The 17,133-nt window shown below is 38.5% G+C and overlaps 1 protein-coding gene across 6 annotated transcripts in view; it reads right to left on the bottom strand.

Annotated features, from left to right (window-relative positions):
• The window catches only part of LOC117231218 (mucin-3A), a 29,004-nt gene that overhangs the window by 4,139 nt on the left and 7,732 nt on the right, over positions 1 to 17,133 (bottom strand). For all 6 annotated transcript variants that reach the window (XM_033489424.1, XM_033489425.1, XM_033489429.1 and 3 more), the window contains 2 exons: positions 2,723 to 4,416; positions 1,876 to 2,435 (listed from right to left, as the gene is read on the bottom strand). In XM_033489424.1, coding sequence (XP_033345315.1) covers positions 1,876 to 2,435; positions 2,723 to 4,416 — 2,254 coding nt within the window. The remainder of the gene's footprint in view (positions 1 to 1,875; positions 2,436 to 2,722; positions 4,417 to 17,133) is intronic.

Here is a 17,133-nt window from a genome sequence, read left to right as displayed (position 1 = left end):
TACGACAGGGCGCGTTTGTTCTGGATCTGGCTCGAGAGACGTCACGAGAGTGACAAACGCATCTTTCTCAATCACGAGGATAATTATTATCCGGTCGTTTCTCGCCCAGCGTGAAGGGACACCGTTACGCTTCTTTGCTTTTTAATCGACGGAAGTGCACTGTTTTTCCGTTTGTCTGACACGTCGATAATTGGATCTGGCTGTTGCACGATCTCCTCCGACGCGTTTCTCCACCGCTTATTTTCACAATCGTTTTTAATTGCCTCAGAAACGTCTGGACATTGTCCGACTGTCTAGATTATTACTTGCGTAACATTATAAATTATAAATCATATATATTTAATAACGTATTTATAATTGCATAATTATATAATAATTGTATTTATAATTTATACGTTTGATAGATAAGTATATTTATAAAATATTCGTGTTATTACGTTTTCACCGTCAATGTTAACGGAATGAAGAAATTGAAATCGTTGGATTTTGTAGTTACGTGGTTTATGTTTTACGATCGCTACAAGCGAATTTATTTTCGGTAATAAAAAATTTTAGAACGATCAATGAAGAGCGATTGTACAAAACACTGTAAGTGTCAAAGTTGAAGAACTTTGATTTCTTATTGGACAATGTTCTACGTACTAACGCGAGCATAGAAGTAGCATAGAACTTAAATGCAATTTTATGTTCTGAATGGTCGTTAACAATGCTCGGAGATGGTGTCATAACGTCGCCTCTATAGAGAAAAATGTAAGCGCCAGTAAACTTTAATTAATCGTTTCTCGGCTCCTATCTGTGCTTTTATCTAAATGAATAGAGCATTGAGTTTTCTGTGCAATTAAAAGGCGGCGAGTACAGGGTTTCCAATAGATTCAACTTTTCTTTTTCGTGAATTTGGACTACATCGATGCATAAAGTGTCCTTTCCTCCTGAAAAACCTGTATCGTGGTACCTACAGCGTTTTTTCTACAGACACTCTTCAATTATCGATCAACCATCTTAAGCGTATTAACAGTAAATGTGCTAGAAATTCAACCTTGTACCCATTTCACGAAACGCGACACAAAAGTATCATGAAATAAAGGATGAAAAACTAACGAGACTTGAAATAAATCAGACCTGCAGATCGCGGATTCTTCGGTATTGTATCGTTTTTGTCGGCGATCGATTCTTCGATAAACCTTAATTAGTCGTTCGTTGTTAAAGCCATAAAGGTAACGTAACGGCGGTAACACGGTGACTGAATTCATAAATTGAAGATACGAGATGTTACAAACGTTCGATCAAATCGATGGCTTATATAGGTCAATTAACGCAATACCGTACGACGCAATTAAGCTGACTTTTGTAATTTAAAGATTCGTATAACGAGGTAACGACCATTATTGTTGTTGCGACGAGGCAGGTTCTGTCGAAACGTTCAGACAATCCGTGTGAACATTTTTCTAATGAACGTTGCTTGGCTAAGTTTGACGTCGAGAAGAAGCAAAACATTTGTACAGATTATAAATCTTCGTTCTTCATCAGGTTAATGTATATGGAAGTTGAAGTTCGAATTCGAGTAGTTTAACGAAAAAGAATTTTGCCGTGTGATTTATCGAGATCCAAAAAATTTCATTCGTACTAAACGAAGACACTGCAAGTTTCAAAATTTTTCATTAAAAAGGCACCATAGGCTAGATTACGGTTGCAATTTCGTTTTAATCTTATTCTAATAAGAAGAAAACTTCTGGTAATTGATCCATCAGTTACCTTACAACGTTCAACTTCTCGGTGATAGTTATTTCAAAATTTTTACTTGAAAAATTCCATATGTCTCTGTAACATTTTCATTTCGATTTTATTACGACAAAAGGAATCTAATCGGTCACTCACCAGTTTCGTTCAACACGTTGTCCAAACCCGACTGTCTCAAATATTTAGCCATGGCGAACAATCCTTCCCTCCTAAACAACGTGTTCAAACTCTCGTGTATCTGACTCCTGGTCGAAGGTGATTCGATCGTCGATGATATGGTGGACCTTTCAAAGCTGTCCTGATAGATTATATTCTCGTTGTGTAAGGTGGACGACGGTCTCGTGGTGGTCGGGATCGTCTTGAGGGTCGGCGAAGTTTCACCGGTTGGCCTGGTGGTGAAGTGAATGTAGGAATTGGTCGACTGATGCGAGAAAGTGGTCGGCATCGATGGAAGTGTCGTTGTAATGATTTCATTGACCGGAGCCATGGTCGGGATGAAGTGACTCCTTGTTACACTTGGATATTTCGACGTCACTCGACTATCGTGATCCAAGGGGGTCAATTTAGGGGTTGTGTTTACGCTTCCAAGTGAATTGTACACGTGGCTGGTGACGCTCGATGCCGAGGACAGATACTTGTCCGTCGTGGGCACGGAATTTGGTGAAATTGTCACGTGAGGGAAGTATTCCGTCGGTTTGCTGCAAAAAGACGTTGTTTTGATTAATTAAACGCGAATGACGCGAATAGTTACGCGATAGATCGTACGCAAATACAGTGCACGATAAATTAGGATCATACACAGAAATTGCCTAATTACAATACGTAAGTAGTTACGATTACACCATGTAAATACTTTCATAGCCACTGTAGTTGGATTCTGAAGGATATTGTGAAAGAACGATATTTAGAAGATTAAGATTTGTAATTGGTGCGGTATGAGAAATGAAAAATTTATCGAATTAAATTAATTTGCTCTATCGCGTACCTCTCCGTGTACCTCGACGAAATAGAAGTAGACCTCGGAGTAGTCGATCTAGGGCTAGTAGACGCAATACTTTGACTCGAGGCTGTCGCACTCTGCCTCGTCGAAATAGAATTTGGATCCAAGCCGGATCCGAAATTCTGAAGCGAAGTCGCAGTCGTCGGATTCGAAGAACTCGGTGGCAACTTTAACTCTCCTTTCTTTATCTTCTCCACGATAGACTCGACCTCGCTTCCCTCTTTCTCCGCGTTCCCTTTCACCCCTTGCACTTTGTAACTGCCATCGGGTTGCTCTTCCAATACCACAAACGTCACCTTCTTCGCTGGTAGACTCTGAATCGGTGCTTTTCCAATTTCCTCCAGCTTTCCGTCGCTCTTCTGTCTAATAACTTCAAAATCAGCTCCAGGAGGAAGCACGCCCCTAGTCAGCTCTTCGAAAATAGCTTTCGGTGGCTTGATAGTCGTCGTCGAAGTAGTCAGCGCCAAAGTAGACATAGTTAAGGTGGATCCATCGGTAGGAAGATTAGACGTTAAGCTGCTTGAAGAATCAATTAATTGAATCTTCTTTCCGTTGGGAAGAACTATGTCCCTGGTACTGACGTTCCTCACGTCGTCGTCGATAGATTGAGCCAGAGCCAGCTTCAGTTGTTTCAACAAGACGTCTCTTTCCGATCCTAAGGAAGCAGACCTGGTCTTCGTCGTGACGGTCTTCGAGGTCACTGGCTTCTCAGTCTGATATATAACCTTGATCTGAGGCTTTGGCTTACCTTGTTGCACAAACTGATTCTGCTGCTCCTGTATCAAGCTCAATAAATTCTCTGGGATAGTGGGAGTGACCGTTATCTTTTCTTGGTACGTTCTGGGTGAGACTGCAGTGACGATGGTCGGTTTGATGGTCGTTGTGGTCCTCGCAGTTGTCGTTGTTGTTGGTGGAATTGGTGTGGTCGTAGAGAACTTCTTCTGGTGAGTAGCTATCGCTTTCAGGAACAGATCTGTTTCGGACGAAGTGATTTTTCTCGCTGTTGGTAGCGATACGAGAACAGGAGACGTTGCAGTGCTGACAGCAATCGTGCTGGCAGAAGTGACAGGAACTGGCAAAGGAGTAGTCGACGTGAGTTTCTGAAGCTGTTGGAGTCTCAGAAGCTCCTGCTGCCTTCGTAGCTCCTGTTGTTCCAATAATAATTGTTGCCTTTGCTTTTGCACCAATTCCAACTCACGTTGCTTCTCTAGATATTCTTGCAGCTGTAACGTCTGTCGATCGCTGAACAAAGGTTGCGACAAGTCCTGCTGAAGGTTCTGAAAGTGGCTATTGGTGTTCTGATACTGGCTGCTAAATTGCTGTGGAAATTGTTGCTTGGCTGGTTGAGATTGGAATTGAGTCTGAGCGTTCAAGTAGTTTGGATTGCTGAGTTGTTGAGCTATTTTTTGTTGCTGTTCTTGTATCAATTGCTGTACTTGTTGTTGCTGTTGGTACAGCTGTTGAAGTTGTTGCTGTTTTGCGCGATCTACTTTGTATTTGGCCAGGGATGGGTAAGACGCGCTAGTTTGCGGCTTGGAGGCAACTTGATCGAAGGATCCTCGAGAATTGGTCGCGTCTTGGGGTCGACGGAAACGTTGCTGGTGTTGCTGAACGTCGCTCAATATTTGAGCCTGTTGAGAGGCTGAGAGACGCGGCCGTGGATCATGCGATGGATGACTCTAAACAAAATTACATATATATTCGTTATATTTTTATTATATTATGTTTCTTTACATTTTCGCTGGTCATGTGAGCTTCCGAGAAATCAAATTGATCAATTTTATTTCTATTTTTCATAAAATTCTCAGTGTCACATTATCCAGGTGCACAATTGGTGTCCAATATTTCATTAAGAAATTTCACTTTCGTGAATTAGTTTCCAGAAGATAACAAACAGAATTAGATTTGAAGGAAAACTGCAAGAAATCACATTTGTAATCGTCATTCTTCCATGCATTCGATCATCGTACCTCTTGACCGATTCGTACATTGTTTACCATGTTAATAGGTACTTAACAAATTTGTGAACAAAGAAATGGCGTGTAATGAGCACAAGTATTTACATAAATCGCGGAATAGTCAATGATCTACCCTAGTCGCACGTTTAATCACCGGCGGTTATAGATTCTGCAATTATCTGCAAGGCAATCCAGCGCGTATTCGTGATGATTAATCATCAGCTTTGTTCGAGAAAGAAAGAAAGAGAGCCCGATGTAATTAAGATCGCGATAATTAGCCGAGGCATTGTTCTAGGCTCCCTTCTCCGTGTCGTTGTTGTACCAGGGGCTGTGAGACAATCTCCTCGACTCTTCGAGAAAGTATAACTCCGTCGCGGTTTTCATTTCGCAGCGTCCTCGCGTAATAACTCGTTCGACGATCTCGAATTTAAATTGAAATCTCTTCTACCACCTCGGTACGCGCGGCGACACTGTTCCAAGCTTTTGCCATCGCGTTCCTTCGTTACCTTTCTCTTTAAATTAAAATTAAAGCATAGCTACGTGCCAAGAGTTGCGCGTCGAAGAGAATCTCTTCAGTCCGTGCGATGAAAGGTACATTATCACGAGTGCGCACGAAGAAAAATATTATGTAAATGATATTTGTACAGGAAATTTCTTTCTATTTAGTCGTTAACTACGATAGGCGATTGATCAATCTGAAATTAAGTTTTTTAAACGATTACTTAGCAAATAGCAATTAGATCGGAAGGAAATTTGAAATTATAATACGATGAGCAATATGGATGAAAGTTACGCTGGTATCATTATCATAAATTACGAGTTAATGAATCTCTGGCCGTTTATCAACTAGCTTGTTTACTTGTATTTCATTTTGTTTTTAGCTGTTGTTTCATTCTCTTTCTAGTCGACCGTGTTATAAATCTCCGTGTGTAGTTAACTCTTTGCTGACTACTGATGACGCTACGTTGGCGTTATGAACCGGGTTGATACCAGAGGTGGGTGACGTTATAGCGGTGTCTGTGCAAATCGTCGAATTTTAAGAAAAGAATGCCACACACGATGGAAGGCCACGTGGGTTCGGTCCAGCGATCAACGCGTTAAAGAGATATGTTCGATAATACGATCGAAAGTCAATGCCGTCTATAGAAACCACTGTCATTGTCATGTCGGCTGCTACTAATTGCCGTAGTACGTTCTAATAGTCTCCTAAATCTCGTAATAACGCTGACGGTAAATGTGAGTCAAAGGCGATCAATCACGCGGTGTTTGAATAGACTAACTGGTAGCAAGATAAACAGGCTAAGACGAGTAACTGGAGCAGGTTTTTGCCTCTCGCCGAGGCCAGAAAAACGTGAGAATAAATGCAGAATGGAACGTGCTATTTGAGAATTAGATAGAGAATTTATCATAATTGTGCAGTAAGATGATTATGCAATTTAAATTTTTTGATTTTTTAATATGGTATTGCAGATAGATTTGCTTACGAAAAAGGATAGATCAAATATTCTTTTTATCGAAATGGATCTTAAAATTTGAGGAAATGATACAATACTTTTACATGTATAGCATTTGACTATCGATAAAAATAAATTTATGATTAATATTTATTTATGAGAATATAATATAATTAATGACTCTGTCACATTTGTATAGCCTTATGTTTCTCTAGTTTTTGCTAGTAATAAAATGGTTTAATGCGATTAATTTCATTCTGCAAGTTGATTAATTAAACAGACGCCGATGATCGATCGATCTTCATATAGGATTTGATTATTATACGTGGATAGAACATTGTGTTACATAACGATAATTTCAACACCAGTTAGTAAAGCAATAACAATGTTTACCTCGCTCGAAAAAAGTATACCGCGATGTTAGTTTTCCCCGCTTACTATTGCGAAAAGTCTCTGTCTCCGGTTAAGAGTAATCGAGGCTTAGAAAGTGGACGTTTTAGAGAAACTATATGAATCTATGATGTCAACAATAAAACATTCTTCGCTTCTTGCACCTATTTGCATGCAATCTTGAACCAGATGACTTCACGAAAGCATAACGAACTTCGTGCATTCTCCTTCTACCGCTATTCCTCTTTGAACCAAACTATGCGTGCGTTTCGTTCATGAACCAAGTGTTTATGAAATATAGTGTCTCAGCTGCTACTATAAATTCTATTCGTGTACTTATTCCTCTATACATATACGTACATAAGACTAACAATAATTAAAATTCGTATTCATAGTTTCGTGTCATGAAAAATGATCGTTGTAATAATAGTTGCAATTATGAGATATAACGCAAAGTTATTTTCGCGATTAAACGTGCTAGAGTTTCGGTAATGGAATTTCATAAAACGCGTAAAAGTTCGCAGTCTACTGATCAAACGTAACGCAGGTAATCGGTCAAGCAACTCTGCTTTTACGAATTAAACTCTTCCTCAAAGATTTCATCGATCGCGATCACTGACGTAACGAGATCACGCGCAACGATCGCGGTGCTGCTGTCCGCGGATCGTTGGCCACGGTTTTCCCACAGCTGATGTGGAAAAAAATGTAATCTGGGCGCGGCTTCCTATCTCTCTCTCTTCTATTAACGATCCACGTGTCCGCGTGTTTCAACTATCTCCAGATATATCGACTGACCAGACAACCGTTCTATAGATCGGCACGATCGTGCATTTCCTTCTGATATCACAAGGAGAAGGCCTTATAAGCGATCGTGTTTCAACGTGCAGTCGGTAGTGAACGGATCGTTTAAAATCGAACGTGGAAACAGTAATGGTCGGTGAAGTTGCGTTCTGTCTATTCATGGGGTTGTGGAAGCGAAGAAGAACGAAGGAGAAAGGTGGCGGATCGAGAGTCACAGTGGTGTAAGTTGGTTTGCTCGTATTTTGCATAGAATGGTTATCTGTGTTCGTTTAAAACGCAAGGATCTCGTTGAACGATGTTCGACGATCGCAGAAAAACACAGACACGACACGTGCATTTTCGTCGAATTTTCGATTTTAACGTTATTTTACGACCGCGAGGGAATATTTTGCTTTTAATATTATATTATATTATATACATATACATGGCTGGATAACAAGAAAATTGAGAAACGAACGAACTACGAGCTGCAAATTACATCAAAGCATCGAATATTAGTTAATCTACGATCAACTGGTAAAAATATTTCGAATAGAGGGAAATGTGTTTCAGACACTTATACAATATCCCTTGTTACCTAAAACGCCACAGACTGCAACGATTCCATCCGATTAATTAAACCACCATCCTTCGCTATATTTCATTCGACGATCAACGCAGAAAAACCATTCACTGGTTCTTTTTCCTTTTTTACAACTCCAAGAAGACGTTCACTTTCCACATATATCCATGAGGAAATTCTTTGCTATTACATCTTCGAGCAGCTTAGCCAGGTACATCCACGCGGAATATGCGGCCAGCACACTACCCCTATTATGCCAGTGATTGCATAATAGGCCTGCATGCACGATCAAACGCGTGCATTCACTACAGGACACGGTATAGTCCCGTTATATAACGGGTGCTCCTTCACTTTTACGCCCCGTAGAATATGGCGTTCCTAGCGTTCAACAGGACAGAAGATTTCTGCCACCTTTCGCTTTCCTTCCGTTTCGCAGAATATTTCTGAACGCCCAGAAGTCATTATCTCTATATTCGGTAATAACGTTCGGAATAGCCTTTTTTTCTTTTTTTCTTCAACGTTCCAAGCGAGATCCCTTTTTACTTCGTCGGTGCTTTTTAGGTCGGCGATGCCCTACGATGGATCTTTCTGGATGGTTGAGAGTCAGACGAAGAGACCGAAGGACAGAGAAATTAAAATATTAAAACATCGAAATATCGTAACGTCGAAAGATTGAGAAATTAAAATGCTTGGAAAACTATAAGATCGGAAGATTAGAAGAATCGAAGATCAGAGAAGTCGAAATGTCAAGGTACACACAAGACACGTATGTATATTATAATCAGGGCATCTACTAGTAACATAATTAGTTTACATAATCCGCACGAAGTCACGACTCTTGCGGATTAAAGTACGTAATAATACGTAATAATATTCGCTTCGTACATTTATCACCGAGCGTTTACTACATGTCACGACTCCTACACAGATTAATCGCGTTTGAAACCCTTGAAGTGCTTCCTAATTTGTTTATGTAATCGGAGTAGTTCATCTTCCGTGTTAACTCGAAAACGTTGTTCTTTAAATATTTCAAGAAATACAAACTGCCAATTAATCACTCGAAATATCTTGATAATTAACATTTTTTCTTTTTTTTTTTTTCTTTTTTTAAACACCTTATATACGATATAGGCTCTGAAACCGCATATCTAGAACGCCAATACATAATTCAAAGGAAACTTCTTTTAAGGAAAGAAGTTCGTTAAAGTCTTTTTCTCGTTTCTACGACCATTTTTATTTTCCAAACGGCAACATACGTGATCTTTATAAAATTTGTAATCCATAAATGGCAGGCGGACAAAGTGCTTTCAACGACACAAGGCAAATAACGAGGCGGTATTAAAGCGCAGAGAAAGTCTGTAATATTTTTAAACGGAACGATCTGTTCCTCTTCCCACGACTTTCGAAACCGACGTTACTTCCTGATTAATTTCGATATGTTCTCTCACGTTCGGATAGTCTTAGTTAAATGAAATTGTCACTTTGCTAACGAATATACTATAAATCGCACGTTCCGGTTGCTCGGCGGTGGAAAAGCGCGCGAGGAATTGGTACACTTTGCTTTTTCATAATTGAGACACTTGGAAGGAGGCTTTGTGGCAGTAATTTTCTCGAAACTTCGACTGGTAGATTTTATTGTGTCCGCGAAATATCTCGCTGTTGGAGAAAAATTACTTTTTCGTAATTGAGAGACTTTCAAGGAGACTGCAAGACGTTCGAATCGGCGATCCAGTGGAAACCTGCAACTGTCGTATTTCGTCATTGTGTTCGTGCAAATATTACACTGTTCGGATAATTTTCAACTACTTTACAAACACCGATATTAATCTATTTAAAGAGAAACGAAAGTTTTGAATAAAAATATAGTAATATCTTTCGATTTCTATTCTTGCCAATCCCTTTTAGGATCCTCGATTTTCTGTTAATCGATGTTTTGTTAAGCGATTTGACGAGCGATTAGCAACTGCGTGCTAATGACACAAGGATTTGCGATAAAATTATTTTCACGCAATCGCTTATAAACCGAAACCCTGTAAGCGATATTTTAATGAATACTATTAATTGGACTTTCTCGATCTGCATTCTAAAAGGTATAATTAAAAGGCGCGATTGTTATTTTAAACGACTGTACTTGCCATAAAGATGAATACGAAATCGCGAAAGTGTCCTTCTATCTTTTATCTTTTAACGTATGCTTTTATCCTTCGTTCTTCGTAGAAAGTATACCACCAGTTGATTGCTTTTACTTTCGATCGCACGCGGGATCGTTCGATTTTAGTGAAAGGACGACCTGTAACATAACCGTTTAACTGGATTCTTCTGCGCGAGTTTGTATACTTGTTCCGTGCCACGTATCCTATGTTTTTTATGCCAGCATTGCAAGAAACGCAAGCAATTACATGGAATAATTTAACGAGAATCTCTCCGATTTATCTGAGATCTTTCATACACGGGGTGTCCTAGATTGTAATAGTGGAACAACTACGTTTGTTCTTTCGCATAATGTCATTTAATAAGTTAGCGTATTTATTATCGTAAAGTATTAATGGGAGTCGCCAACACGTTTGCGGGCATGTCCCATTTTGTGCTATTGGACGGTACAAGTCGTACGACAAACATTGCTCAAGAAAATATTTACGTATATTATAAGAGAATCAATGTCAAACATGATCTAATATGTAATCAAATATTACGTGATAGCTGATCAATATTTGTACATTGTGCAATGTGCGTATAGTGCAACGCGTAATTTAGTGATCTCGGGGTGAAAGGTATATGTTAATGAGAAACATGCCAAGTTGTCAACTGTCACGAAGAGTGAACGATTGGAAAAAAGCTGTAGGAGCATGTACCCGGTTATTTGTTTTCTAAAATGGATCCAGTATAAATGATGGATAATGATAGACATTTCTTTTCTTGTCCTGATATCCTACAGTGTTATAGCACAAAATAAAAGTATAAAGTAACGTAAAACGATTATACGTTTTTTCCATTTCTTCTTCTTCTTTTTCTTGTAGCTTGCTATAAAAAAGATATAGATCGTACATATACTACGAACAATAGCCAATAATAAAAGCATAACGCTGTATATTACGCATACAGTTAAATTCTAAATCTTATCTAGATTAAACTATCCGATAGATCAAAGTATAGAAACTGGATTTTCTCAATAAAATCGTCTCCAGAAATTTCTCATTGTTTCCTTGCTATTCTTCGTATACTCTAATCACTCCATTATGGATATAAGTTAGTTGGTAAACACGAATGTAAATTAAATTACTAAAATAATTATTCAAGCATTGTGTTTGTTCTCGCCGGTCAACAAGACAGACATGGAAATTTCTCCGAGAATGATTAACATCCTCCGTCTTCTTATAGAAAGAGAGAAATTTCACCCCAGGGTCGTGCAGAAGTCGCACTTTCGATCTTACTGTCGTGAAACTACTTCTTCTCTTCCTGCACCTTAAGATATGAAGTTCGATAGCTGTGCACCGTTGCTGCAATTAACGTCACTAGACTTCCTATCAATTTAAAAGGAACCGTTCGCGAGAAAATAGGCCGGCCAACTTTGACGATTACGTAGGCTGGTTTTGTCATTGGGCATAGAGTATGTCAGAAACCTGGCGTTCTTTAACCTTTTTTGCTTCGTGTCTTCCGACGAGAGAGATTGATTAATCGAACAATGAATCGAACAGACGAACTTTTACATTCCTGCCTGTGAAATTTTATAGATAGGTAAAATTTAATTGCGTGATGTATTCAAATTTTATTCGTGAAAGTTTAAGTACAGAGACAGCGTCACCACGATTTTATATGTAAATACGTGTGAAATGTGACTAATGTGTAGTAAATAGAATTGTGAGTGTGAGTAGAAGAGGCGAAGAAGATGAAGATAAAATTCTTCTCAAAACAAAATTTAGGTCAAATTCTTGAATTTCTTTTGCTGAGTATATATATATATATATATATATATATATATATATATATATATATATACAGGATATATCGAATGCATTGATATTATATTTAATCTAATCTTTCAAAACATTTTTGTATTTAATTTCAAAATACAAAGTAGCAACCGGCAACCAATTTAAGAGAAATCCGTGCCACGGCGACACATATTAAGAAAATTTCTGTCGTTTAACGATGCCCAAATTTGGCCAAGCATTTCAAGAATGTCATAGTAACCTTAATTAACCGAAATCGCCTTCTTCGTGGATCAAAATATAGTTTAAATACTTTTGACAAAATTTCTTACTTTTATTTCAAGCATCCTAAAGCAAGGAATGCTACGATCGAACGAGTTTCTAAACGTATCATTTTCAGAGACGATTTACCTGTTCGATGTTCGTTTATTCTCATTCTGGAAAACTATTTCCTTCTAACTAGAAATTACATTGAGCATATTGCTGGTTAGAGCCTGCTAATCGGCAAAGTTTCTGGAGAAAGTGAGAAACTATGTGGCATCCTTCACCTTCACCTATTGTCCCGTATATTCGCCTTGATCTCACTTCGTGTCCTCGAGAAAGGTGAATCGAATCGTGCTATTTAGCACTACACTTTGATAAACTCTTCGAGGTCTCGGTGAATATTATTGAAATAACAGGAACTTCTCTATGTTGAGTACACGCATCATAGAAATAACGAAATGAACAAGAAACAAATTGGAAGAATTCTTCTTTCGTAAAATTAGACGAGAAACGAGCGGAAATAGAAATTACGTATTGTTCGTAATAGGAATTTAGAAACGAAAAAAGTTACGACATTAGGACGCGATAAAAAGAAATGGAGCAGCGTAATCCTTCGACGAAAGGAGCAAAAGCTGAAAGAACAGCAAGTGAAAACGAAAATGGCTATCGTAAATGGACTTCCAGCGACTGCTTGTTACCAATGTCGAGGGCAAGATGAAAATTTTATAAAATTTTAAAGTCACGGTTCTATTTGAACTTCTCCTGGCACGTCTTTTTATTAATTTTATAGAAGAATAATAAAAAAATCATATAGAACAACCATAGATCAGTATGATATGGATCACATAGATGAAAATCGCGTAGTTATAAAAAATATACGTTAGAAATTTAAATAAATGTTGGTGTTTCGATGCACAGAATAAGAACGATCCGCTTGCAATTTGTCTGAATTTTGTGGCAATGTTTTTCTCAAAACATTAAGAGACTTTGATTGTTCTGAGATCGCGATATAAAAATTGAAATTCCGCAACGGTACGCGCAGTGTTAAAATTATTTCAAGTACGATTGGAATTATCGGGTAAACCAGAATAAATCAACGGTAGACCCTTTCACCGTCGTTTGTCGGAAGGAAGAAACGATGAATTGCCGCGCTCGATGGAGCATTCCGTGCGTGGAAACGGAAGCGTCAAAGACAGCCTATTGGCGAAACTTCCGGTTCTTCTTCCTCTTGGTCTTACGTATCGCGGACTGTCTAGCGGCAAAGAAGTGACTCTCGATTTTACGTATGCTCACGGTCAACCTACAAAAACTCTCCGTAAGAGAAACTATTGGGAAATATAATCGGTGTTTCTTGGATGTCACGCACAGGAGAAATGTCTGTAAACGCTATAACGTGCTAGACTTTATCGCCGAGCTCGTGAAAGTGTTGTTTGGCGGAATGACAGAAAAAGGCAGGGAACGTGTTTAACGAGATTTGTCGTTGACGATATTGAATAATTGACGATGTTACAACGTCGTTGTGCGCGAGAAATAATAGCGATAAAAAGATCCCATTTTCCTCTTTGTCGTTGGAAGATAAAAAAAAACCAGTAGTTTCAGCTTACTTCCCTGTGCCACTGAGAACCCGCTTCAACTTCTTTCCTTAAATCCCACATATAGTTTCTGTATCTCAGATAAAGCTTTTATATAACGCAATGATACGTTTCTAAAAAAAGGAAATTGAAAATTGCATGAAATTTATCTATTTGTCACGTTCCACCGATACTGTCGTAATATCTTTGGCCGCGTTAATAGAAATATTAACGTGGAACTTATCGATGATTAACCGAAGGATGTCCATTAAAGTTTTTATCCTTTAATGGATAAAAATTGAGTACGTTAGGAAGTTTACGACGCGACGTATTAAACGTTGGATAGCCGTGATGAACCTTACTTTCGTTTATTAGATGCTAGCTTTCTGCTAGCTTCGCCTCTAATTTCATGTTGTTAATTCGATTAGAAATTCTATAAGCAATCTATTATATTACTGTTTCGTTTCTATTTCTTTTCCTTTCTTCTTTTCTTCTTCTTTCCTTTTTTCCCTTTTTCCGTTTCCTACGGTTTCGTTTTATCCTTATCCGGTGTGAGATTTGAAACTTCCTAAGCGAGTATTATTTTAATTACTGTAATTAACATATTGATCTAAAATCTTTTAAACGTGATAATATATATGCAAAGATTTATAATACGTTTGGCTGCGGAAGAAGTAGGAAAATCGTGACACGAGAAGAGGAATTATAACAACGTACGAAAGTAGAACCAAGATGTTCACTATTCACCCACTAACAGAGTGACTTCTGGCCTCTGTTTCTACCTTCACTCGCAAACTCCTATCTGATGTCGGGTCTTCCTATCTTCGTCTTTTGCAATATCAATTTCCTGCGCCCTCTTAGCGGCATCTTCCTCTAATTGGCGGATTTCTCTCGAGAATTGAAGAAACCTTGCACCGAGAACTCGCTAATCGACATGCTTTGTGCCGGTATCAATGGCCATCGGATATACTTCATGGAATTTATAACTTTCATTTAGATCGACGGTCCATAGAGAATTGCGAGACTTTGGAAAACCTTGGAATGCAGTGCGCTAGATAAAAATGTGATAAAAATTTGCTGAAAATCCAGTTCAACTGGACTATGAAGCGGAGAACTTTTTGTTCACTGATTATCTTTAGAAGCTGTCAGTTTGTTGAAACAAGCTTCCGGAGTAAGTTTTTGGAGATAAAGTACCGCATAAAGCTAGTATTAGGATTATGGAATGATCGTAGCGTAAAGATGACTGCGATATTATGAGAAGAACGAAGAAATTGTGTCCAGCAACGTCGTTGATACGTTGCACAGATGGAAGATGAGAGGAGACACGGCACAAAAACAGAGAAGGTAAACTCCACAGAGCGTTACTTATTACGCGGAAAACTGAATTTGATGATGAAGAGAAATCTTGGGGTTGGATCGTTTCAGAATGATTGCAGAAACGTAATTAACGCGACTGTGCGTAATTAAGTACAACGCTTACTTTGAATTTCAAGCCATTATCTTAATTATCATTGTAAAAAGAATTCCTGTTATTGAAACAATTAAAATTTTTAAATATCCTGTGTTATCAGGATATGTTAGTATTATTATTACATATTGTGCGAAAATTTAACGCCAAATTTAAGCTACAGAACAATGAGATTTCGTATGCATCGATCCAATACCTATGAACACACACTTGGTGAACACACATCATGAAAATCCGATCAAGTGAGAAAATCCAAGTGAATGTGTTAACCGTGTCGCGAAGGCGTTAAAATGGCATAAGTGAAATCGGAAACGTACAAGGAATCGCGATCGTATAAACAAATACGGAGAAAGAAGCGGCGTTTCAACGGCGAACGAACGCGATTCACAGCGTGAACCGTAATATCTCTATATTTATTCGCCGATTTTACTGTCCAACCAGCGAAACTTGCTCGCGATTATCAAAGATTATAATAGGTTGTCCCAGAAGTTTCATTCGTCTTGTAAGAAATAATAGATGCACAATGTTTTTTGTTTTATATTATTTTTTATTGAATTACGTACGATCCGTTTCGTTTTGTTGAAACGCCGATCTATTATTTCCTTATAGAACGAAAGAAACTTTTGGGACAACCTAATATAACGTGTAACAAAGGCAGTGGTAGAAATGTTTAACTGTGGCCTGATTACGTCAACCGCGAGAGCAACAGTACCAAGTAATTTCATCAAATCTGCATACCTATCGCAAATGGCTTCGTTTCACACCGTTCGTACGCGTGCACACAGGCTCTTTGTTCGTGTCGGAGAGATCTCGCATCAGATTTAATTACACGTTGAAACGCGCTACGTGGAAATTTCTTTGCTAAGCGATCCTCGATACGTGTTAGATTGTTCCACGTGAAACGATCGGCTTCGTAAACGTGCAAAGTCTTTTGAAACTTGCTAACTCGATGTGTTGTCGGTTATTACTTATCGCTGGATCTTCCAAATTCATACTTTTTGCGATCGTGCGTAAAAATATACAGAATGTGAATAGAAATTTCTTTCATTCTCCAGGATACCGTAACGAGAACATTATTTCGAATTATTCGTGTATTTTTGCATACTATGTACATGCTGTACATTTTTTGCATTGATTTAAGTTTCCCAGAAGCGTGCGTGAACATCGGAAGCCTGTTTATTACACAGGATGGGTGGATAAAAATCATCGACGATTGCACATTCCGAGAAAATATAGTTTGCGTGTTGCCAGAGATACACCGGCGATATCTCGATTCACGTTCGCACGGTAATTTCTGCTAGAATGATATTCAAATCGTTAAAAGGGTCATTCTTTTCCCGAACGATCTCCACGATTTCTGAATCGAGATACCACACGTATTTGGAAATCCCGATTCTCGAAAGTAATTCTCCCGTGCTTAGTATTGTATTCGATCGATAGAAGCGTTGCACTATCGTGGAAAAGGAACATCGATCTCGCCGGTATTACGGAAAACTTTGATCGACTACACGCGATCTTTTCACAGCCGAATGCTTTACGAAGTGTACTTTCCATCGGACGTCTGACATCGGAAGCGTATTTGATAAAATATCGTCCCACCCTTCCAAGCTAGAACAAGATATATATTTATTTACTAAAGATAGATTATTGCACGGCAAAACTTTATTTGTTTAAACGTAATTTTACTTAATGCCTGAATAGATAGAACCTTTGTCGATGAATCTGTGCTCAAATGCTTCTTACATGACAAAAAAGCGACAGATAGCGGAAAAGATCAAGGAACTTCGCTTACATGAATTGCATGAAACCTTCGACAGGTTCATCCTCTGGAAGGAGAGAAATCAATTGTTTTATCTGCAATTTCTTATTAATTAATCTTCACCATTAGTTGTTACTTGTAGCTGTCTTCCACCTGATAATTCGTTTTTGTTATTAAATCCAATGACTCTGGCCCCATATAGATTAGATAGAGTATATCGTGCGTTTGTTTTGTCAAAAT

The sequence above is a fragment of the Bombus vosnesenskii genome, unplaced genomic scaffold (genome assembly GCF_011952255.1).
Source record: "Bombus vosnesenskii isolate JDL3184/JDL3185 unplaced genomic scaffold, Bvos_JDL3184-5_v1.1 scf7180000013272, whole genome shotgun sequence".
Taxonomy (NCBI): Eukaryota; Metazoa; Arthropoda; class Insecta; order Hymenoptera; family Apidae; genus Bombus; species Bombus vosnesenskii.
Note: the sequence above shows the minus strand (reverse complement) of the source record. Positions and strands in the feature narration are given on the sequence as shown.